The sequence below is a fragment of the Plectropomus leopardus genome, chromosome 14, assembly GCF_008729295.1.
Source record: "Plectropomus leopardus isolate mb chromosome 14, YSFRI_Pleo_2.0, whole genome shotgun sequence".
NCBI classification, from domain to species: domain Eukaryota; kingdom Metazoa; phylum Chordata; class Actinopteri; order Perciformes; family Serranidae; genus Plectropomus; species Plectropomus leopardus.
In genome coordinates, this window is record NC_056476.1 from 16439692 (window position 1) to 16464770 (window position 25079).

The 25079-nt window shown below is 39.9% G+C and overlaps 1 protein-coding gene across 7 annotated transcripts in view; it reads left to right on the plus strand.

The window, feature by feature from the left end:
* Positions 1 to 25079, plus strand: part of eml1 (EMAP like 1) — a 65750-nt gene that overhangs the window by 36439 nt on the left and 4232 nt on the right. For 2 of the 7 annotated variants that reach the window (XM_042500391.1, XM_042500386.1), the window contains exons 2-22: positions 3907 to 4089; positions 4318 to 4371; positions 7332 to 7470; positions 9432 to 9452; positions 10326 to 10454; positions 10596 to 10624; positions 12802 to 12828; positions 16618 to 16747; positions 18295 to 18444; positions 19185 to 19254; positions 20629 to 20739; positions 20885 to 20980; positions 21104 to 21238; positions 21404 to 21503; positions 21698 to 21849; positions 22352 to 22477; positions 22593 to 22724; positions 23684 to 23751; positions 23925 to 24013; positions 24215 to 24312; positions 24652 to 24739. In XM_042500391.1, the coding sequence (XP_042356325.1) occupies positions 3907 to 4089; positions 4318 to 4371; positions 7332 to 7470; positions 9432 to 9452; positions 10326 to 10454; positions 10596 to 10624; positions 12802 to 12828; positions 16618 to 16747; positions 18295 to 18444; positions 19185 to 19254; positions 20629 to 20739; positions 20885 to 20980; positions 21104 to 21238; positions 21404 to 21503; positions 21698 to 21849; positions 22352 to 22477; positions 22593 to 22724; positions 23684 to 23751; positions 23925 to 24013; positions 24215 to 24312; positions 24652 to 24739 (2127 nt within the window). The remainder of the gene's footprint in view (positions 1 to 3906; positions 4090 to 4317; positions 4372 to 7331; positions 7471 to 9431; positions 9453 to 10325; positions 10455 to 10595; positions 10625 to 12801; positions 12829 to 16617; positions 16748 to 18294; positions 18445 to 19184; positions 19255 to 20628; positions 20740 to 20884; positions 20981 to 21103; positions 21239 to 21403; positions 21504 to 21697; positions 21850 to 22351; positions 22478 to 22592; positions 22725 to 23683; positions 23752 to 23924; positions 24014 to 24214; positions 24313 to 24651; positions 24740 to 25079) is intronic. The other 5 variants (XM_042500387.1, XM_042500389.1, XM_042500388.1 and 2 more) reach the window with 5 other exon arrangements.

Below are 25079 nucleotides of genomic sequence, written 5' to 3' on the forward strand. Positions count from 1 at the left end.
TGATTCAAACTCTCTGGATAGAAAGCATGTGACCTGAGCCGCAGAGGGGGCTGTGCTGTGGTCAGTGTCACACCATCAACACATATTCTTCTGTATGAAAACAAACACTACATTTAAAGGAACAGTGTGTAAGATTTAAGGGGAGTCAGGGGCAGATAGAGGTGAGAATTACAACATGCAACCAGCTGAAACTTCTCCTGGTTAGAATTCCTTCAGTGTTTATTGTTGAGGAGGTTTTTACTGGGAACCAAATTATCCGCAGAGGTTTCTTCCTCTCCAAAACAAATAGACCAAGTGATTGAAACAACACTGAATAAAGTAGTTTCACGTTACAAATCAGCAATTCTCCGACACTGTTTGGCATCTCAGATACGGGCGGCTCTGCTCACCTTTTTCTGATCCTGAAATTCAGGAGGTTTTTACTGTGAGCCAAATCATCTGCAGATGGTTCCTCCTTTAACCCTTTAGAACCTGGATTGACATCAGTTATCTTGTGCTGCGTTTAAACACCTCTCACAAGCATTTAAACCTGTGAAAACTGGTTTGATTCTTTTGAAAACACAGCGAAAAAGGCAATGAGCAACTTGGCGAGAAATGTCCAGCAAATTGAAAAGCATGTATAAAAGGTGATAAGACAGTGAAAATTAGTTGTGTTAGCGATGTGTGTATGGGGTGATTATTTGATAAAGCACTGGGAAAATGTTTAGAAAACAATTTTTTGGCCCTTATAATTATATATTAAAGAAGAAAAATGTATATTTATTATTTTAATTTAATTTAAGTTTTAGCACTTTTCAAAGGGTATTTACTTGGTTTTGCTTTTGATTATTTTCAGGTGAATTTTTTTGTAACATTTTACTATTTTCTTACTCATTTTTGGCCATTTCTTGCTAAGTTGCTCATTGCCTTCTTGCCATGTTTTTAAAAGAAATCAGGCCAATTTGCTAAGGTTTGAAAGGGTTTAAAAACAAACAGACCCAGTGATTAAAACTTGTAAAAACACAGAATAGAGCAGTTTCACATTGAAAAATAAAGTTTTTATGACTGCTCTTCATATAGGAACTATGAACTACTGTGGCTGACAGGAAAATGCAAATGGCTTCATCTCAGAGTTTGGTTTGTCCTTTCTAGGCTACTGTAGAAACATGGCGATCTCCATATAGGAAGACCCATTTCCTATGTAGATATAAATGGCTCATTCTAAGCTAACAAGAATACAAGGACTCTTATTTTCAGGTGATTATACACTAATGAAAGCATACTTATTGTATTATTGTCCATTTCTGTCAGTATATCCTCCTAAATCCTACACACTGGACCTTTAAACGCCACTGACCTTTTCTGATTTCCATCCTGCCCATAAACGCATTGCGGGGCGTTAACTTGCTCCAGAAGTGTTAACCGGGGAGCAGGGTGACAGACAGAGGATGTTAGCGAGTTCAGAGCTGGGGGAATCATGGCGGTGACAGCCAGTCATTGTACTTCAACGACTGATGGTATCATGCTGTCATTGTGTCAGTGTTGGGAACAGACCCACAACAGACGCCGAGCAGATAATAGAAGCTTTATCTGGATATTCACTCACATTCGTATGTGAATATGAACAAGGACGGCACCAAAAAAGGGGTCTCAGGTGAGCAGAAAGTTATTAAGATCCTCTGGAAAAGGCTTTATGTGTTCAGATGAAGAAGTGAGATTGGCGTTATGTGCGTTATGAAACAAGAAAGCATTTTCCTTTGAGTAGAAATCTGTCTGTAAGTGAATGTATGAGCGAATTACACTTGACTGCTGGGACTGTAATGTATTAAATTATGTACCTGCAGTTTTCATCTGCCTCCATTTGTCCATATTGGGAGTTTTCATTATGGAATCTCACTGGGAGGGCTGCTGCATTGTCAGTGTGAAGCAGCGTGTCAGTGAAATCTTTTCTTATGTATTCAACAAGCTATTAATCATAAGACACCAGTAATGGCTGTGACAGTGACTAACGGGACACTTTTGTGTGTGTGTGAGTGTGTGAGTGTGAGTGAACAGTAATTGGTTGATCCAGTCATTCTGAATGTGCTCAGATTGCCATTTTCTGCTACAAGCATCAAGTGTCCCATCTGTTTAATGCACCAGTTCACCATTCTGTCTCATCAAGGGTCTCCCCGACGTAAACAATTCATAACCAGCTAACAGGCAGAGGATTTTGCTCACTAATGGAATTTGTCCACTCATAAACAAATCTGTGAAATTGCTTTTCCAGCATGTTCTACCAATTAAATTAAAAATGACTTCATTGGACCGTGTGGGATTATATACTTCTGAATATTTGTTGTGGTGCACTTTGAGTGTGGAAACAAAGAGACTCACGAATCACGTTATTAATTTAATGATAATAAACACTACAAGTACTGCATTTGTAATTCTTAGGATGGGTTGTTCTCTGTTTCGGCTGATGTACACAGCCCGGGTATCTGTATCGGGGCTGAAAATGTTGGATCATTTGTCAAGTAGGAGTAACAACAAACATCAGGATTACAATTCATCCTTGATGTTATGATGCTGAAAAGCACCTCTGCTGTTCCAAAAGGATCTGCAAATATTTTAGGGGATGCCGTGGTCAGGGTTGTCGTAAATCCCCCGAGCAGCTTTTGTTTATCAAAACTCAGAGGTTCATCACACCACTTTGTTTTCACCAGAAATTCAGATATTTCACACCTTTCAGTGTGTTTAAAACATTGTTGTACTTGATAGTTTAAGGATGAAGTGGAGAGCGTCCTGAGATTTCCATAATGTTACCGTGCAGTTGGGATTCAACACAGACTGCAGATCTGCCTAATCACCAGATGCCTGCTCTCTAATGCATAATGCATCAGATTGTTATTACAAGTCTGCAGGGAAAACACAGCAGTGATTTACATTAATATTTCATCACGCCACTGTGACATCAAAGTCCTAATGGGGGAAACCTTGCGTGTGTGTGTTATCATTAATGAAGTGGACCCTGGTGGCCTGTGTTTGGCCTCTATCGGGGTGTCAGGTGGAGAGGTGGCAATAATGTGTTAAGTTAGTTTAAACTCAAAGAACAGACAGACATGAACAAACAGCCTCATGAATACAGGTTTGAATAGAAAAGCAGTAGCTCTGTTTGAATCATTTGAGGCAAAGGTTTTCACAAAGAGACTGAGAGTATAAAAGGTTTCAGGTGTTAGCTGTTTATATTTTATCCCTGGCTTATTTTTGTGCTTTTTCTGGTCTCAATCTGTATGAATTTAAGTTAAAGGTACAAAAAACAGATATTATTAGATTCTAGAACCCCATTTAGGGTAATATTTAGTGTTGCACAATATATTGTCTTGTTTTTTGTTTTCTGTCTTTTTTAAAACTGTCGCGATGTCAACTTGCGCAAGAAACACATCATGAAAGACAGTGATGTTGCAATTAGGTATTTTTTTTGTTAGCTGAAGGAGAGTATCAGTCGAAAACTGCACTTTGAAATGTTACTAATATTATTCTTTTGTTGGTGCCTTTTGTGTTCAGCTTAATGTTCAATTTGTTAATAAAAGGGGAATGTTGAAAAAAGTTTTCTTTCATTTCTTTTAAATTAAACAGGCAATTTATTGTATTTTCGCAGTAAAGTGAAAGCAGCAAGAAAGCAATTTATGTTCAAAACTTTAGAAAACAATGAGAAAAGCTGGTTACAATATACTAGAGCAAAAAAAATGACTTAATCGGTGTCTCGTTTTTTCACACCAACATTTTCAGCTACTCCTTTCAGATAGCACGTCAGCAACTCATCCAGCTGTAAACACCCGCAGACAGCGCTAACTGACTTCTATTTGATGTTATGTAAAAATCACCATAAAACCAGCATTGTGACACATTTCACATGTCTGACACGAGCTCACTGTGTTTCCTCAGATGACAGCGCGTCAGCAGCGAGCAGTATGGAGGTTACGGACCGCATCGCCTCGCTGGAGCAGAGGGTCCAGATGCAGGAGGACGAGATCCAGCTGCTGAAGTCGGCTCTGGCCGATGTGGTGCGCAGGCTCAATGTGTCCGAGGAGCAGCAGGCCCTGGGGTCACGCAGAGGACCCACCAAAGGTAACAAACTGTACATATAGATGCTTTATCGCGGGATTTTCAGATACTTCTCCTGGGGTGTCGAGCAGCACAGTCAGCAACTTTTTTACTTTTCCACCTTGTTCTCTCTCCTGATGATGTCTCCATTGCTTTAAATGCTGCTTATTTCCTTCCTCTTCCTCTCCCTCCTGTCCTCTCTCCTCCTGGCCTGTGTCGTGTTGTTAAACGTGTTGTGCGTCATGTGTATAGACCCTGCTTTGATGAGAAAGTCTTCCTCAGCAGACAGCAATGTTGGGAAGTCAGGTAGGCTGACTGTGAGGTCTGTCTGCACTAACCAGGCTCGATGTTGTGATTATAAAAAGCACATTTCAGTCACTGCCTGCTGGTATTATGTGGCAAACAGTAGTAGTAGTATTTCACCAGGAAACACACAGTTACTGTCACTACTACACTGCCTGAGGTCAATGCACTGTGACTTTAGTGTGGAGACACAGAAAGACACAGATTTATTGTTAACCAGGGAGAAGTTTGTGTCTGCAGTATATTTTGACCTAATTAAAGTTACAGCTCACTGCCAGAGGAAAATGTTTGCATTTCTGCAAAACACAAATAAGATGCAAGTGTCACACTTATCATATCTATATTTCTTAAGTCATAAAGTATATGAGCTGAATTTTGTCATCTGTAGGTGGAGGGGATGGTGTATGGCAGCGATGGCGAGATGCCTGCCAGACTACTGGTCAACACCAGCTAACAACAAAACCAATTAGTCATTTCTCAGTTTCCAGCAGCATTTAAGGCCCCAATCGTGGGTGTTTTGTAGTGACCCGTTGCTGTATTTCAATTGGGATTAATTAAAAAAAAAAAAAAGGTTGTTTTTTACAGAGATATCGCTGCTTTTCTGCTGGAATTGTGCCCCCAAACTGTGTATTTTAAGGCAAAACATGATCTATCCTAACAATATCAATGTCAACATTTTTCTGGCAGCTGGATTGTTAAGTTATCTGTGAACCTCGACAACTTAGTCATTAGCCACTGAACTCACGTTTTGTGTTTACCTCTGTGTGATAAGAAAGATCTGTTGTCAGTTTATTTTGTGTTATTCCCTCTGAAAACTGCTTAAACATAATGATGGGACATCACATGGACAAAATATCGGGAAAAAGTTCTTAGTATAACTATAAGTGCCAAATAAATGTAGTGAAGTACAATATGTATCTCCAAGGTATTGTAGAGCAAATTTCAAGTAGTAAAGTAGCATGAAATTGAAGTTAAGTACTAGTATTAAGTATATTCCTTGAGTAAATATACTGAGTTGTTTTCCATCACTTGATATCACACAGCTGAATGCAGCATGTTCTCGTACTTTCAGTAATGTCACTATTTTTGGAAGCAGACTTAAAAAACAAGTGAGAAAATAGAAAGAAAACAGAGAAACATTAGAAAGAAACATAGCTAGGCTTTCCTTGTTTTTATTGCACAACATTTACTGCATGTGTCAATTTTCTGCTTAGGTGTGCTTTTAAACAATTTGTCTCGGAAATAGCCTCCTCACCCAAGAGGCTGCTGAAGTTTGCATGTGAAATCAGCTGCATTTCATGTCTTTTTATGTCCTAAAATGTGCATTGGAGTGATAAAACAGAAACAGATTATGATCCTGAGCTGCTGCCAGTTTGAGTCTCCAGAGTTTCTCTGGACGGATGGAGTTTGAGTTAGATTTGGGAGCTGGAGGATGACTCAGACTCGAAGCTGCTTTCCCTTATTGTTCTCCACTTTTAGCTGCAGGGAGTCCGCAGCCTGCTCCCCTCTACTGAAGCACAGTGATCTGTTACAGAGAGCTCAACGCATGCATGCAGACGGCGTATGGACACACACATCCATCTTCTTTAACATGCTAACAGAATTACAACCTCAGTTTGCCCCTGCTGCGTAATTACTACATGAAAGATAACAAAGCAATATGTGTGCGCATGTGTGTGTGCATGCGTGCCTGTGTGTGTCTGCTGGATGAAACAGGGTCTATTAAATATTTATCACTGCAGATAAAGCCGCAGCTTGGATTTGTTATTCTGGGCTTGCCTGTGTGTGTGTGTGTGTGTGTGTATTGTCCACAGTTGCACGGGCAAAGTCCTGTGCTTTGTGACCCATTCACTGCCCTAACCTGCCTCCTAACTGGATTGCTTGACACACCCTCCTTCTTTACTCTGTGCCACTCCAGGAAATAGACAACACCACGGTTTCATTACTTCATTACTGATGGATTTATTCTTCTCAATTGCACTTCGGTCATCATCACCATCATCAAATCCACCATCAAACTGTTTCAAATATATGAAGATGTACAGAATAAGCATGTCATTTACGTCACACATATTTGTGGTCAGGTTAAACTATAGTTCACTCTGGTCAGAATTGCTTCACCTTGTTAATATTGATTTCATAACTGTTTTGTAATGCAAAATAATGGAATTGAAAACACGTGTTTAAAAAATATGATTAATCGCGATAAAAAAAGAATCATTTGACAGCTATAGTAAACTACACTAAACTAAATTAAGTCATGAGATGAATAATAATTATGGCGGTGGAACTCAGTAACTGCATTGGTCATGTGATTGCAGCCTTCCAAAATATGTGGCTTATGCGCAAATTACTGGCTCATGATTATGTGGGATATGTAAGAATTTTGGTGCTATTTTTATTACTTTTCATTGGAAAAAGAAAAACAGAGCATGAGAACAGCCTTTATGTTTTTATATGATTATTACAGTATTTGTGGCTGTTCTTTTATTCAGAAAATGTTAGGCCCCGGGGCGGCCCCATAGTTCACCTGAGAGGGTCCACCTCTTTTAGTCCTTGACGGCGGCCTCTGATTTCCTGTAAGAATGGCAACAAAAACCCTAAAAAATGCTGTGAATAACAAAAGTTAAACTGCAAGAACTACGGGAAGACTGAGGAACAAAACAAAATAATTCTCATAATATATTGTTGTGGAAGCGTTCATAAACGGAGAGTGTTACCCTGTTAGCCCGCTGCATGCTGGGAGGCTTTCCACTTCACTTACTGTACCCTACTGGGAAGTCACAGTATGTTTAAATACTGTTTTGTTGATTTTTACCTCATTTCACCAATCATCACGGTAATTATACACCAGGAAGTACAGATGTTTCTTTAATGACGCCACAGCAGCAGTCGACCGTGGTACAAGTGTCGGATCGAGCTTTTTTCTGAATGTGCCCTGTTGTCATTTTTTCTTCTTCCAGCCAGGCCAATGATTGCCACCCTGCCGTTACGGCCCACAGTAAACAACGGGACCATCCTACCAAAGAAAGGCAGTGGCACTCTGCCCTCTCCATCTGGATCTGGATCCAGGAAGGACACCAGCACACCAGCCAGCAAGAGGTGAGAAAAAGAGTATCAGTTCTTAGCCACTTTACCCTTTAAAACCTGTATCGACATCAGTTTTCATGTGCTGCGTTCAGACGCCTTTCATAAGCTACTTGACCCTTTGAAACCTGAGCGAAGTGGTTTGATTTCTTTCTAAAACATGAGTAAAAAATGCAAAAAAAACAACTAACTTGGCCAGAATCATCCCACAAATTGCAAGAAATTATTACAAAGTGATGTGAAAATTACATAAAAAAATTGTTTGATAAATAATAGAAGGGAGGTTAATCAGAAAATTATCCAAAATGAAGGTACAATTTCCAAAAAAATATAATTATAATAATTTAATATTGATGTTAGAGAAAAATATATAATAAAATATATAAAATAAAATACTTTTTTGATGTTCAGCACTTTCTGGGGTCATATTCTTGTTTGTTTTTTTCTAAAAAAAATTTTGGGCTTATTTTAAGGTAATTTTCTTGTAAATATTTTACAAATTTAGTAATTTTTGGGTCATGTCTTGTTCCTCGTAGCATTCAATCCATATTTTTTAAAGAAATCAAACTAGTTTGCTCAGGTTTCAAAGGGTTAAATAACAGTGCATCAACTCTGGTCTGTTTCAACTATTGCAATATTTTGTTTTTAGGGAGTTTATCACATTTTTTTTTCTTTTTTTCTACTTCTTCTCCAGTGTTTAAGTGTCTTAGATGTAGTGCTTCTTTATTGAGCCTCCGGGTCTTGTTTACACTGTTCTAAATGTGTAAAATCCAGACATAGAGTCATGGACGCTGGTTGTGAGGTCTTGCATGTGCCACGTCTTTCTTTCCAGACATTTTATTTGTCTGGAGACATTTTTCAGTCTGTGCCTCGTCAGGTCATTCGAGCCATACATCTTCACATACGGTATTGGGCTTTTTATCAGCCAAAGAGACTGACATTTACAGGGCTGATAAACAGAAAACCGTATTGTCATTTCTGCCTCTCTGTTGTGTGTGTGTGTGTGTGTCTGTGTGTGTGCGTGTGTTTATAGATGCATGTGGAGCACAGGTTATCAATCTTGTCTGTCAGAGGAACAATAGCCTTTTCCCGTCTCTGGATGACATTACCATAATCAGATGAAGCTCTGCAGCAGACAGCGGGGAGCAGCTCCAGTCCAAACAGCTGTGAACTCCCCTGTGGGGTTGTTTGCTTGATTTTTCGTGTGTGTAGTTTTATTTCTGCCTCAGGGATGTTTTCCAATACTGAGAGTTGACACCTTTAATGCTTGGTGACACTCACCTTTAGGTTTACTGGAGAGGACAGTAAAGAAATGGCTCTGCAGATTGAAATGTAACCAGTATGAGGACGGTTGATAGAAACAAACACCAGATAGTATCAGTGCATGAAGTGTGATTTGGTCTCGTGTGTGTCCTTGGGGGCTACTGGAGTTTTCTTGTGTTTCAAATTTACTCCCTCTGCTTCAAGATTTCTCGAACTTTGGACTTATACTTGAAAAAAAATGTGACTTTTCTGTTACTTCCTTGGCGCTTAATCAGCCATGACAACCGCAGTTTTTTGCTTACAGTATAATGTCGCAGCCAGGGTTTTTTAAATACTGAAGTCATAAGCCCAAGTCTACCCTAATGCAACCGTCTTAAAAACCTTTGACCAGATACCAAAAATATCTCAGTTTATATTTCCCTGCTTTTAAAAGCCTTCTCCACAACACCTCCAACAAACAAACTCCAGTGGCAGAACACCAAATCTTAGGCGGTGGCAAGATAGTTTTTGGCCTAAAGTGACTTGTCATCAGTGGTCTCCTCTGTTCGTGTTGTGTTGTCTGTCTTTCCCATCTTTGCATGTCCCTCCTCCTGCACTGTGACTCTCTGATATTCTTTCCAACTATGATGTTATATCCTGTTTATGTCCTGTCCGCCTACAATGTGACGTCCTGCCAATCTGTCCAGTTTGTCCTCTCTGTCTTGCTCTAGCAGAATCCTCTACCTGCCGCTCAGGTGAGAGGATCACCACGTTGCAGTCTGTCACAGATCACGCTGTAACATCGTCACCGCTCTGATGAATGCTAACCATTCATTTCACTTATTAAATCATCATCACGCTGCATGATAATTCATTGTGACATTTATCTAATTGCTAATATTCACTGTGTTTTGTTTTAAATTATCGTTTTTTGTTTGTGTTGCTTATGTTGTTTACAGTCTTTGTCTGGGATTAGTCTAAACTGCAGATTGGTCACAATCCCATCAGTGTTGGCATACACACACACCAGCTTTCCCAATGCCCTGTGGCCCAATTACTATGATTCCTCATGGGATAACACAGCGAACAACAGTTTCTCTCTCTCATTTCTTTCTATTCTGCTCTGACTGAACAAACACACGCAGGCTCTCCAGAAGGGATAACGGCCACTGGCCAGTTTTAGGGTCTGAATAGACTTTTCTCTCATAGGGTGGATTAGGTGACTGGGCCTACTGGCCATTGGATTGCTGATGGAGCCTTTTCATTGTTACAAATAGGCAGGCTGTCTGCAGCGCCAATATGCAGATTTGTTCAGGTCTGTACTGACACTGTAGTTATGATCAGCAGAGTGGATAAGTGTGGGAAAACAAAAAAAAACACTTTTATTTGTTTCTGTTGATTTTGGTGCAAATTGTTGCAAAAAGTCACACAGTTAGAGTTCTTTATTTCCTTTGAAACGAGCTGAATCATGAAATAAATACATCTTACTTGTGCAGGCTTTAAAAAGCTATTTTTTGGTTGAAAACTTCACCAGAGGGCAGTTTTAGGATAGCCGCGTCAGGTAGTTTTCTGACCTATTTCTTTCCCCTCTCTTTTGCCTCTGGCCGCCTCAATTCTTCTCACCGCAGCACTGTGAGGAGAGCCAACTCAAATGAACACGTGGGAACTCTCACACGGAAAGATTCAGGCGACTCCAAGGGCAACCGAACTCGCGCTGGATCCACCGGCAGCAATTCCAGCGGCAAAAGAAGTGACAGGTAACACTGAGGTTACGCTGAATCAGCTCCCTCCATTTAGTGGCTCACACATTCATCTTGTAGTTTGACACACCAACGCTGATCTCCTTTAAAATCAAAAACATACAATGACAGCTGTCTGTTTACTCATTTACTTTGCAGCAAACAGAGGGACCCAGTGTTCAATGCAGGTAAGAAGATAGAGCGATAGTTTCCTGCTGTGGTACAACCCTGAGAGACATTACACACCACACACTCAGTGGCTCCCTGTGTCAGATAAAGGTCAATGCAAGCCTGTCAGAATACCAAATTATTTATCCGCCTTTTGTTTATTCCCAAAACAAGAGAGACGTTGATGTCAGCCATAATTTGAGTCAGTGCCTTGAGCTGTTTTCTGCACACAGAGGACCACTGAGGCTACATTGCACATGATGTGTTGTCTTGAACATCAAACATTCATCTTCTCACCAGTCTGCTCAGTCTATTACTACATCTTCACATCCAAACTTCCATCCATCTTTTGTTTTTAAAAAGCTTTTTTTTTTTTTGCTGGATTTAAATTGAACTGTTGTGTAGTTGTGTACAAAGTTTTTTTTTTGTTTTGTTTTTCATGTAAATTGAATTAAATTCAGATATTGTTCTCTTTGGGTCTCATACTTGCTCTGATAATTGTGGCCAGTTTTACAAACTGATCTATTGTTATTATGATTTCTGTCCTGGCCGATTCTGTCCCGTCCCCGTCACATGATGATTAGTGAAGTTGGCTGCATCTTGTATTAATCTCACATTAATCCCCCCAAAATTGTAGCCTCTAATGTGGAGTCTGCTTTAGGAAGTTTTTATACTTTATAATACATTTTGGTGTGTTGCCCAGACTTCTTTGATGGAGGTGGCGAGTACAAGTTTAGCATCACCCATCATCATAATAGCTGTAGTAATTGTAAAATGAAGAATAAGACCCTTGTTAAAAAATACTAGTGCCCCTTTAAGTTTTGATAGCGACCTTTATCTGAACACGCTGTGACTAAGAAAGCATTCGCTCAATGTTACTCATATTTTTCCTGCAGATTTTAAACATCTTTTCAGTCATTTATGTGATATTTCTGAGTTGGATTAATTAAAAAGAGAGAATTAAGAGCTAAAGAAGCACAGGTGGAGTAACTTAAAAAAAAAGAAGAAATGAATTCATTTAATTTTTAGTGTCTCCAGAACTACCGTTTGCACAAGACAAGTGGATCATCTCACACACAGTTTATTCTTCAAACAGAAAGCAGGACACACATGGTAACAAGACAATGGGGCTGAATATGAAATGAAATGAGTATTGATCAGAATTTCCATCACCAGCATGATATTGATTTCTGTGTAAATTGAGCTGCTGTTTTTCATTTGGTTTACACACCTGACTCCACTTCTCTTCAGTCCAGGCTGCATCCTAACAAAGCTTAATCAGACTCATGGAGAGCCAGATGCATTTTCAGAGGCTAAAGTGACGCAAGTGTAGTGCTGAGACACTCCATCGACTAAATACCTTTAGTATTTAATAGTTTGAGGTCCCATTCTAGTAAATTCACACTAATAGGTGTTCTTTGTATTTGCAAACTAACCATCAGATCACAAGGCAGAAATGTTAATGCAGTCAGTAATAAATCAGTTATCATGACGGAAGTCTGATCTGTTTTTACAAGGCTGCCTCTACCTAATGTCGGATGCTGACTGTAGGAGAAAGTGAGCCACATGTTTAATTATTACCACTGTGCACCACTTATTGAATATCTGAATTAATTATAGACAAATAATCTCCTGCAAAGCGGCACGATCAGGGCATCACCATGGACATAAATTGCTGCTAGCTGACCGCTTACCGATACGAATGATAATTGCGGCAGTAAATTCTGTCAATATAATGCTTACCTCCAATACATGAAGTGATTACATGCAAAGTGGCTCATTTGATACAACGTGTGCTGCAAACCTGTGCAAGAACATGTGTTTGTTTTATTTACTTTCACATCACAAAGAATAATCAGAAACAACAGTTAAATGCCAGAAAAAAAAAGGCCAAAACCTGAGTTTTGTTTTTTCCTTGTAAACGGCTAAACAAAGAGGGAAAAAGGCAAGTCAGTTTAATTTCTTACCACATGCAGGAGGATTAGAGGGTGGGAGAAATGGTCACACAGAAATGAGCAGTGATTCATTTTAACTATCAGGGAAGGAGCGCTGATTCATTATGAGTATTGAGCACAGGAGCTGCTGTTCGTTAACACCAGGAAACAGGAAGTGCACTCACTTTAGGACAGACCAGGAAGTGAGGAAGCCTTGCCACCCCTCACCTGGTGCTTATGTCTTTCTCTGTGACCTTTACAAGGGACGCGCCGTGTGACCCACTGCAAAGGTAGGCTCCCCCCCTCCCCTTGCCTAAAGCCCCCAGTCTACACAGCTCTCTGGTCACTGCGGATGATTTGTTTTGATCTCTGTAGATGCATCACCTCTGTTCTGAGCTGCAGTGCAGAGGCAAAAAATAAAATCAGGACTATTATTTTGAAATTTTAACTCATATCCTGTTTGGATTTTTCCTCTAAAACATTCTGGTGATATTGGAAACTTTAGAGATTCCCTTTAGTGCAGTGATCGGAGAGCTGTCCAGACAGGGGCAGGAATGGGTTGACAAAGTGTGTGTGTGAGTTACATTCCCTTTATTGTTTTTAGACTTAACTAACACACACACACACACACACACACACACACACACAAACTACCTAACCTCCACTGAGAGCTGCGTCAGATTGTGTTTGCAGTGTTGCACTTGTGTGTCTCCACACTTGTTGTTTAACAGTGGACGAAGCTGCAGCTTCACCATACGTGTGTGTGTTTGCTCACAGCCTCACTTTTGCTCGTAGGCATTTAGTCTCTGTCACCATAGTAACAACACAAAGATTTCTGACACTCGCTTCCTCGCAGTCGCTTTGAGTTTTTCTGCGAACACTTAAATCCTCTGTTCTGAGATTCCTTGCTGCAGCTCAGAGCAAAGTAGATTTGCCACTGCTCTTATTATCTTCCTGCCCTCAAAATGAATATTTGCATCACAAACACATTCAGTCTCTTTTCTGGGTAGTTCCTACTGAAGTCTGTTTGATTTTACGGCTTGTAGTTTTCTCACATGGCCTGAAGTGTCGTCTGTTTGTGTGTAGTCCCTCTCAGCAAAGTATTCACAAGGCTGCCAGGAATTTAGAAAAGACTGGCGTTAGAGCTCATTTCCACACATCTATATATATATATATTGCTGTTTAGCCATTATTGGTATGAAATAATTAGAGGAATACTTCGCCCCCCAAATCACCATTTGTATATCTATTACTTACCCCGTGTCACATTGAATTTGTAAAGAAAACTGTTTTTCTCCTGCTGCCTCCACGGTGAACTAAAAATCCAAAAAAATGAAAAAAATCTTGAAGTAAAAGGGATCTGTATTTAATAACAACAAAACCATATCAAAACATTTGTTTCAAAACTCTCGCACAGCTAGTGCAGTACAATAGAAGTCTCATGTATCCTGACTAATGCTCAGTACTTCCCAAACAGACATCTCTTTACAACAGTGAACTAAACTGAAAATCTTATCTATGTTCTCTTCAAAACCAGACACCTTGACAAAAACATAAATTTTAATTTTCACCAACCACACCAGCTGCTTGTCAACCAATGCCTTGATCCGTAGTTTATTTGTTATTTTGTGACTTTGATAAATCTGAACTAATCTTTTAAAACGGAGAAGTAACACCTTATCACAAACAATCTACGACTGAGGCCGCAGTAGAGCCATAGTTCCCTCCTTCAGCAAGGTAAAAATCACTGTTTATGTCAGTGGAGTCTGGCTTTGAGGAGAGCACAGATAAGTTTCACTTTTAGTTCGGTTCCCCGTTGGAAAGGGCTGTCTGAGAAGTACTGAGCACACGACTGGAAAAATGAGACCTGAATTATACTGCACGAGTTGTGTGAGTGTTTGTGAACAGATATTTTAATAAGATCCCTCATGACTTAAATTCATCAAGAATTTTTGGTTTAGGATTCTTAGTTCATTTGCGAGAAGTTTCCTTTAAGAATTCAATGTAACACAGAGTGAGTACTTGATATACAAATTGTCAATTGGTGGGTGTACTATTCCTGTAATCCAGAATATTCTGAATATTTTAGTCTTGAAGGCATGTAGATGAGTGGTTCTGACCCCGTAAAATGAAGAAATGTCTGCTTGTGTCTCTGCATCAGGTTGCATGCAGGACATCCACAGCGTCTGCTGTGAGCAGTTTAATCAAATAGCTGTTGCCCTCTTAGCTTGTTTCATCTGAGTAATTATTAGAGGCCTGAAGAGATGAAACTATGCAGTATTTCGCAAGAAAAAACAAGACTAATTAATTTCCTCAGAAGTTTCCTGGAAAGAACAATCTAGTTTGATGTTGATTAAGGGGAGTTTTCCTCCATTTACACCAAAGAACATCCTGTTTGTATTAATAGGTAATTTATTATTGAACATTTTAATCTCCTTATATGTTGAATAATATGCTGCCCGTTGACAAATTTCACATTTTTGCATGCTCCAAAGGTTACAATAGCTAGAATTTATGGTAAATTTTAAAACATTATTTTTTCTCTCAACACTCAGGTAAACCTCATGGCAGGATCATACTGATGAGACAATAAATTATTAATATAAATTATTTAATTACTCCAAACTTCTTAACAACGATAAGATGCGAGAAAAGATCCCAGTGTTTGACGATAGGAATCAGTTTCCCTACTTTCCTTTTGTTAGTTTGTGTTTTCCCAATTTTATGATTATTTATATAAGTGTGACACAAAAACAGCCGTTAACGTCTGTCTAACTGATTCTACCCACCTCCTCCACCCTTTACATTTCTTTCTTCGCCCCGCTTGTTCCGCTTTGGCCCCATTTGGCCCCGTCCACCCAACCGGCCCTGGCAACCTCTGCCTCTCCTCTCCATCACCGGCTCCTCTGCTCTTTTCCCCGTCTACATTATAGTCACAGTACAGATTTACCTCAGCCACTCTGCCAAACGGACAGGGACCGGCTGCAGCTCCGCGGCTTCGTCTGTAACAACCCGTTCAGCCATCATCCCCCAACAGACCTCAGAAAGCAGCAAGACGGGCAAGGCCAGAAAGGCCAAGGTGCCCCCGGTCAGAAAGACCCCGAGTTTTAACCTCCACTTGAGAAAGTCTGGGAGTTTGTCATCGTACTCTCCCCTCGATACGCCCAGTTATCGCAGTCCCATCAAGTCTCCTAGCCAGTACTTCCAGATTTGTTACTAATTAATCACATCTGGAAATACAACTTGAAGATGTATCTTTATGTGTCAGAGAAGATCAGTCCAGAACCAAATTCATGGTTTTATATCAAATCTGTACCATAAAACTCCACTTTGCAGTGTATTGTCACTTTACATTTCCTCTCACACCAAAGAAGTTGCAAAGAGATAGATTGTTTTTTTAGTATCTTCTCATAAAATCTCACCCGTAAGTCCATTATGTTACCTCATGGTATAGACTTCTGTTGAGTTTAAACAACAAATAGATAAATATTTTTGGACATTAATGGTTCATTTTGTTTGTTTTGGTTCCCTTAATGTTTTCTGCATGATTTGTTTTTCAGTGTTAGCGTATTTTAAATTGATGAGGGTTTCTCATTATCCCCCTTTTCTAAGCTTGGATCTGTTTTTTTGTTGTTTTTTCATAACATTTCCATTGCTCTGCTTGTGTCTGCATTTTATGTTGGTTAACCTCTGCTGTGTGAGCTGAATATTTATGAGTTTTAAAAGTGTTTGCAGTTCATTTTGCGCTCTTTGTTGTCACAAGAATGTATTTGAAATGACTAATAAAGTCAGTTAAAAAGCTATTTTGTTTGTGTTTGCAAATTCTGTCATTTGTTGTCTTTGAGTCATTTTCATAGCAACAAAAACATCACATCTCTCCATTATTCACTAATCTTGTCACATATTCATCAACATTGTCACCTCTGTCACTCACATCATAATAACACTCTATTATGCTTCAGTGTCATGTTTGTGCTTTCTGCATACTTGTCATATTATTAAAAAGAGACATAATTACAGCATTCAAATATGTATTTTTCGACATTTATCTTACTGATCCTTTCTGTTACTTTTTGCAGAGGAAGGTTATGTGAAAATGTACTTGAAGGGTCGTCCTGTCACCATGTACATGCCCAAAGACCAGGTGGACAGCTACTGCCTGGAGGCCAGAGCCGAGCTGCCCAGCAACAAACTCAAACTGGACTGGGTGTATCCTTTTTTTATCTACCACTTTTTTTGTGCAGGGAATTTTCCATGAAATAATAAGTTTCAAATTCAGTCCTGCTTGTGATTTAGAAAGTTTTGAAACGTAATCTTCTGAGAACAGTAAATCCAGATTGGCCTATGATGTAGCTGTGAGAGGAAGCTGACAAAAGTGTCGTCTCCTCTTCCCCTGCTTGTCAGAGTAGATCTGCTCAGATGCTTATTTTCACCATGTGGCGCTGCAGCAGCCAGAGACGGGCTCATCGCTCTGCAGCCTGCAGTCAGTAATAACCTGCACACAGCTGGCAGAGAGGCACAACCAGTCAGCAGCTCCTCTTGTGCTCTTTTATTTTTATTTTGTTTCATTTTGCGGTGACTCTCTCTCTTTCGTTTGTTGATGAAAGAATGAATGCAGCGTATTGTTCAGTCGAGCAGAAACCCAAAGGGAAAACAGCCGTAGGGGAGACACAGTAAAGATTAAATCTGAGGAGAGAAGCACACACAGACACAGAAATAGATATATGGGCTGCTTATTCCATATATGTTGAATTCAGCATGAACTAGGTTACAGATAGATTAGACATGTGGGCGTGTTTTAATGCTGAATAGTCATTTAAATGCATTTTGAATGTAGGCTATTTTTGTGGTACCATCCCATTATTAATGGCGCCCCGAACAGAGAGTGAAGTCACATTTCGGTGTTCCCAGGCTCTGTATTTGCTTAATAAAACAAGGACTAGGATTAGGTCAAAGGAGTGTAATCATGACTGTGAGAGTCATAAAATTGTACTGGCAAAGGTCTTAGTCTAGATAATAATTACTCATTTTGTATGGAGGACAACTCCCACACATACTTTAATCCTAACTTTAATAATAAGAATTAGTCAGACAATTAATGAACCAGTTAAAAAAGAGAGAAACAAGAAAAACAAAATATGAAGAAAATGTCTGAAAAGTAATTATAAAGGTTTGCTAAACCCCATACTTTTGGCTTCAGTCTCAAAAATGGGGGGGGTTAAGACACGCCCAGCCACCTAATCGTGCCACCTCTCGATCCACAGCCAACAAGAAAGTTCAGGGCTGTGACTAAGCCTTTTTATACACAATATGTACAATTTTAATTCTTTGCACACAAATGTCAAGAGTTGGACCTGAATCAATCAACAACTCTATTAAATACCCAGTTATATACAGAATCCACAGTATATTGCTTTACAACTGAAAAAAAGTGGTTTGGGCTATTAGTAAGTGGTAAGTCAGTAAGTTTTTTTGATGGGTAATCTTTTTGTACTTTTTAGTAATGTCTTGCAGATTTTTGGCTCATTCTGCTTAAGTTGCTCATTGACTTATTCCCACGGTTAAATGTTGTTTTATCCAACGGTGTAAAACTTAAAGATATTCAGTTTAAAATCAGAGAAGACAAAAAAAGCTGAAAATCTTCAGAAGCAAGAAGCTGTGACTGGGGCATGTTGACAAAGGACTTATTTGTTTCTGCTCTATTTTGGATATCATTTCAACTCCATTTCGTGACCTTGACCTTATTTAATGTTCAGTTATGGTTACCGTGGCCGAGACTGTCGCTCCAACCTTTACCTGTTGCCCACTGGAGAAACGGTGTACTTCATTGCCTCGGTGGTCGTCCTGTTCAACGTGGACGAGCAGTTGCAGAGACACTACACCGGACACACGGATGACATCAAATGGTGAGACACACTTGGGGATTATAAAACACACACCACACACACACACACATACACACACACACACACTTACTAACCTGAGGGGCTGCTTCCACTGCTTCAGTCATGTACTGCTGCCCCGTATCACATCTGTCATCTACCTTTCATCTCCTTTCCCTGTTAGATTTGATATTTACACCATTTCTACAACCCTTACAGCTGCAGAGTTAATTCACAGCGTGTTTTCTTGATACTCAATAAGAGCAGAATAACCGTAATAAGGGAAGGTAACAAGTGCACTCGAGTGCTGTGCATGCAGACATTTGTGCACAAGCATCAAAGAGAGAAAGTGTGCAGAGTGATGAGTAACCTTAAAAAGACACAGCCATAATTATCTTATCACGCTCTGAGGTTAACAAAAGTTCAATTTACTAATGAACGCTTCGGATTTCAGATCAAAGGACGGATCACAAACAGATTTTTAATCCTTTGAAGACAAAGTGTTAAAGCTTCACACATGCTATGGCGGTGTTCCTGCTCCGCCATTCCCAAAAAAGGGATGAATTTATCTTAAACTGTTTCATTTCCCCCTCCCATTAGAACAGACAGCGTGTGGTAGCTACAGTGAATATCGTATTCACAGCTTTAAAACCTCCTTTCATGTTCTCTGAGCACGTTGCTCATCTTTATTCAAATAGTCCCTTTTGATGTTGAAACGCTTTTAACTGTTTTCATGTCTGTTTTCACGTCTTTCTCTTTGCCAGCCTGGCCGTCCACCCTGATAAAATCACCATAGCAACCGGGCAGGTGGCGGGCACCTCTGCCGATGGAAAAGTAAGTGAGGTCTCTTGCTGATATTTTATCACTTTAGCTTTTAGTATTTGATTTATTAGCGGAGTAAGGACCTTTGCTATAGACAGTTCTGACTAACACAAAGAATGAAGAGCACATAACAGCGGTCCTTAAATCAATGCACTGGATTCCTGATGTGGAAGAAGTATCCAGATCTTTTATTTAAGTAAAAGTACAGAACATGACAGTATAAAAATAATTTTTTTTGGGGGAAAATGGCATTCAAAGTTTACTTATGTAAAAGTACAAAAGCATTAACATCTTAATGTACTCAAACAGCAACAAGTAGAAGTGCTCATTATGCAGAATGGCTTGATCAGATCAATATGATTTAATAATAATGCAATATGAATATTGCATTATTAAATTATAGTTCTTGATTAATTAATGTGAAAAAATAATTACTCTAATTTTGCATCTTATAAAGGCAAGGCTGATTTTTAGAATATAAATACTACTGGGTAGCTTGTGAATTTCACAGAGGGATCAATAAAGTTTTATCTTAATCTGTATAATACATCATAATATTGATTATATTTGTAATATTTGTAATGCAAAGTAACTAGCGACTGATGTTGTAAACTAAATGAAATGGAGTAAAAAGTACAATATTGGTTTTTAAAATGAAGTAGAAGTATAACATAGCAAAAAAAATGAAGTACTCAAGTTAAGTAAAAGTACTGTGCTTTAGTACAGTACTTGAATAAATGTACGTAGTTACATTCCACCACTGCTGGTTTCATACGTGTCGATGAATAGATTTTAAAATTCTATTACTCGCTATAAAGCACTAAATGGTCTCAGGCCCAAATGCATTTGTGACATTTGTGATTGTAACACATGAAGCACCCAGACTCCTCAGGTAGTCTGGGACAGGTTTACTCAGCCTTCCCAGGATCAAAACAACCGCAGGTGATGCAGCTTTTAGTTTCTATGCTCCCCCCTTTGGAACAAGCTTCCTGAATACCTGAAGTCTAAAAAAGCTCTTAAATCAGGGCTTAAAACAATATTGTTCACTAAGACGTTCCAGTAAACTAGATAAATAACTTATATTTAATCTGCAACCATTTATTTACTTGTTCTCACTTCTTGTTTTTTAAATGCAGTTTTAATGTTTTCTTATTGTCTTATGTTTAATGCATTTCAATGTTCCTGTAATCACCACGTGTTTGTATAGTGATGTATAAATAAACTTACGTTTCTTTAAAAACAGACGTAGGAGTTAAAACACATTCACTTCACGTTCTTTTATATATTCATTCAATTCAGTCAATGCTTCAGTAAGCCTTACATACTGATGATATGCTCTCCTGATGTTGTGTCCATGTGTTTGTGTGTGTGTTTTGTTCCTGGCAGCAGCTGGCTCCTCATGTCCGTGTGTGGGACTCTGTCAGCCTCAACACGCTCCATGTCCTAGGCGCAGGCTTCTTTGACCGAGCCTTGGTCTGCTTGGCTTTCTCCAAGTCGGTAAGGAAACACCACTGATACTCCTAACAGGGAGTTTAAGTAGAGATGTGCAAATGATAGCAGGGCTCTGAAGCTGGTTTCACTCCTGTTAGTTTCTATTTGGTCAGTGAATTAGCTCAGATTTATGTCTTTTTCTGTGTGTTAGAATGGAGGAAATACATTGTGTGTCGTAGACGACTCCAACGACCATGTCCTCTCTGTGTGGGACTGGCAGAGAGAGGACAGACTGGCTGAGGTCAAGGTAAGTGTGTGTCTGTGAGGCTAAATGTTTTTTAATTAAGAAGTACCCTGACACAGTGCTCAAATTATTTGTCTGTTTGACGTGTGTATTTGTAGTTTCACTGTGTCTCGTGTTTGTGTTCAGTGCTCCAACGAGTCGGTGTTTGCTGCAGACTTTCACCCGACAGACAGCAACATCGTGGTGACCTGCGGCAAATCCCATCTCTATTTCTGGAACCTGGAGAAAGGCGTGCTGGTCAAGAAGCAAGGCCTGTTTGAGGTAGGACACCAACCTGTTGGCTCTAATCTGTACAGCCATAAAATCTAACGTAGAGACACAAATGCGATCATGACTGTCGATGGTATTACATATGATCCCATTTATAGCCTTTTAAAGATAATCAGTGGTAGTGAAACAACATGTGTGTCCTTGTGTTTCTTGCAGAAACAGGAGAAGCCCAAGTTTGTGTTGTGCGTAACCTTTGCAGAAAATGGAGACGCCATCACCGGAGACTCAAGTGGAAACATCCTGGTGTGGGGAAAAGGCACGTTAATTCATCCATTCATCAACCTTTATTTACACAGAGTGGTCCAATCAGATCTGGTTTTGTCTCTGATTTATCTATTGATCACCCCGTCTGTCTGTCTCCTAATCTGCCCTCCTCGAGCACTTGACCTTTCTGTCCGACTGTCTCCAACTGAACCTTCTCATCCATCTCATCCCATCTCTGTCACGCAGGCACTAATCGCATCAGCCACGTCATCCAGGGAGCTCACGAGGGCAGCATCTTTGCTCTGTGCATGCTGAGGAACGGCACGCTGGTGTCTGGAGGCAAAGACCGCAGGCTCATCTCCTGGGACAACAGCTACCAGCAGATACAAACAGTGGAGGTGAGCAAAAAGTTCAACAGAAATCATGAAAATTAAGGAGGCTGCTTCCTTTAAAAAATAGGGGAAAAAATTGAAGTTCATGAAAAATGCATGTCATACCTTTTAGAATTATTTAATTGCAATAATGCAGGGTTTTTGATGCTCTCCACAGTACCTAATGATCTGCTCTGGTATCACCACATTCTGCTAATATGTTTAAATAAAATGTTAAGCTGCAGTTCTTCTTTTAAAGTAGGTTGCTTATATTAGCCAGAAATTGCACTCTTGCCCGAGGCGGCGGGCTGTGCATTCTGACAACTGCACCATTTCATAAATATTACAGAGGATAAGATGAGTTTGTGCTCTCAATGAGATTCATAGATATTTATAGTGATGAGAATAATGGATCACTTGTGTTGTATTTGCTCTACAAAGACCACATTGTTAAGCAGTAAAATATATATTGATGTTTATTCTGGCAGGTGAACAGATGGTTTACATGATTCTTTTGTTTTCTCCACAGGTGCCCGAGTTATTTGGTCCCATTCGGACCATAGCAGAGGGCAGAGGAGAGAGTGTACTCATCGGGACTACCAAGCACTTCGTTTTGCAGGGGAGTTTGGATGGAGAATTCGTGCCCATTACACAGGTAGATGCAGCTGTCTTCATACACTATTTCTACATTTTATATTAAGGTGCTGAGCTGCAAATGACGATTTTATATGCCAGATATTTTATCAATAGATCTCACCTTTCCTCTCCAGGGTCACACTGACGAGCTGTGGGGTCTGGCCGTCCACCCCTGGAAGCCTCAGTTCCTCACATGCGGCTACGACAGACAGGTCTGTCTGTGGGACTCAAGTTCCCATCAGCTCATCTGGACCAAGAGCATGGAGGTTAGTTTAAGACAACACTGCCCCCTGGGGTCAGTCATGGGAATTACACAGCACACCATGAGTGATGAATCAGCCATTTTTTAGTCAGTACTGATGTCCTTGAGAACCAACAGGACCTGCACATGAAGCAATGAAAATGCACAAATGTATTTGGAAGCAACCAGAGAAATGTGATGTCAAATCTGCTGCATATTTGACCAAAACTGACTTCCAAATGAGTTGTGATGATACATAAACTAGTTAAACTTTGTCTAAGGTGTGCCATTTAATCAAATCAAATCAGACTTGTTTGTGAGATTCATTGGTGCAGGGTTGAAGACGGTAATAAGACCAAAAAAAACGACCACACTGAGACCCCAGAGGGGGGGTCAATCTGGTCTCAACCAATCTCTGGAGGGGTTTGTTTGTGGTGGAAATGTTATCCGAGCTCAATCCAACCTAACTACTAGGTATACCCCCTAAGTTTGAGATAGACAGCTTTTGGAGCCAGGCGTGCTTTGCATTCTGGGATTCAGCTGAGCAGCTTGCTTAATAGTAGTAACAGTTGGCCCATATTAGCTTTTTTGTTTTCAGTCTGACGGCAGCACGTCTTCTTTGCAGAGTGTTGTCAAACAGGTTTGATTTCGACCTCAGCCCGTTGCTTCATGTCATCCCTTCTCTCTCCCCCTTTCACATTATCACTGTCCTGTAAATAAAGACAAAAAAACCAAAAATATCTTTTAAAAAAGAAACAAAACCAAGGGGAAAACGCCCCAAGTTCACAAACTCATAAACAGACAGATTCACTTTTACCATTCAGCCTGAACTATGAAAACAGCTTTTTTTGGTGTCAGACTCTGCATATCAATTGTTCTGCACAGTGAGGCTCAAACATCCAAATGAAATAACAATGGGCAAAAATACATTTTGTTTAGTCAAAAGGGGACTTACATGCATACTCTGCTTCTTGCGTCTGACAGGATGCTGCCCAGTCAGCAGGCTTCCATCCGTCTGGAGCTGTGGTTGCAATAGGAACCCAGACTGGCAGGTACGGGATACCTTCATCAAAAAACTCTTAAGAAATATAATGTTTACATGATTGCTTCAGCTACAAAAGAAAATTTTCCGGATTTGAAAACCCTCCGCCCTGTGTGTTCCTTAAATTGATTTTTTTTAAAAAGAAAAAAAAGCCAGACTGTTGAGCTGTCGTTGATCCTGCAGGTGGCTGGTGCTGGACACCGACTCTAAGGATCTCGTCACAGTGCACACAGATGGGAATGAACAGCTGTCTGTTATGTGCTACGGACCAGGTATGGTGATAACTACTGACAGTGTGTTTCCTCTGTACATGTCAAGTGTTTTTGCCGTCTGTTGTTGTTTGGAAATCTACTGCACAGCATATATTCATGTCAGGGGAAATAGTTAGGATCATACAAAGAAGGCAATTTCAAACATGTACATTTTTATTATATTTTATTACCAATAATCCTCTTGTCTTCTATTTGATTTAGATGGTAACTTCCTTGCTATTGGTTCCCATGACAACTACATCTACATCTACGCTGTGGCAGAAAATGGAAGGAAGTACAGCCGAGTGGGGAAGTGCTCGGTGAGCACCTGTATTTATATCCCTCCCTCATCCGTGGCTCCATTATTTTTAGTTCCTCCTGGCATCATCTTTATATTTAGTTCCCTCGTCAGCTCTATGTTTGGGCCTCCACTCTGTGCACTCCGTCCTCACTGTGTGTCGATACAGAAGCTGCACAATTATAAATGACAGCCAGCTGAGTCATACAGGACTGCATCTATGCTAACATAATGACTACGCACAGCTATGTCAAATCCAATCCACATTTTTAGGGTTATTTCTGGTGCTTGAAATTTATTTTACTCTGGGAATACTGTGAAGATAAATGATGTAACGTGGTCCTTTTCTGTCACATTTCAGGGTCATTCTAGTTTTATCACCCATCTGGACTGGTCAGTGGACTCCCAGTACCTGGTATCAAATTCAGGGGACTATGAGATACTGTATTGTAAGTATGATCACTGTCATCAAATCACAGCTGTTGTTGTTTTGAAGTGGGGTTGAATGAGTCAGTCGCTCAGTTTGGAGAAGCAGACAGGAGTGCCGGCATGGAGGCTAATCTAATGCTGTGGACAGGTGCAGCCGCTAAAAAAAACATACTTTAGGCAACTAAAAGAATCAATAACAATTTAAGAATACGCTATATTTAGAATATTTTCATTGATTAACCTTGCCATCAAATACTTTCCAATAAGCAACTGAAGTGGTAATTCATGCTCTCTTCAAAGCCACCAGACTCCTTCAACAAAACGAGTGATTTTACCTCGCAGAGCAGGGGAGCTGATGGT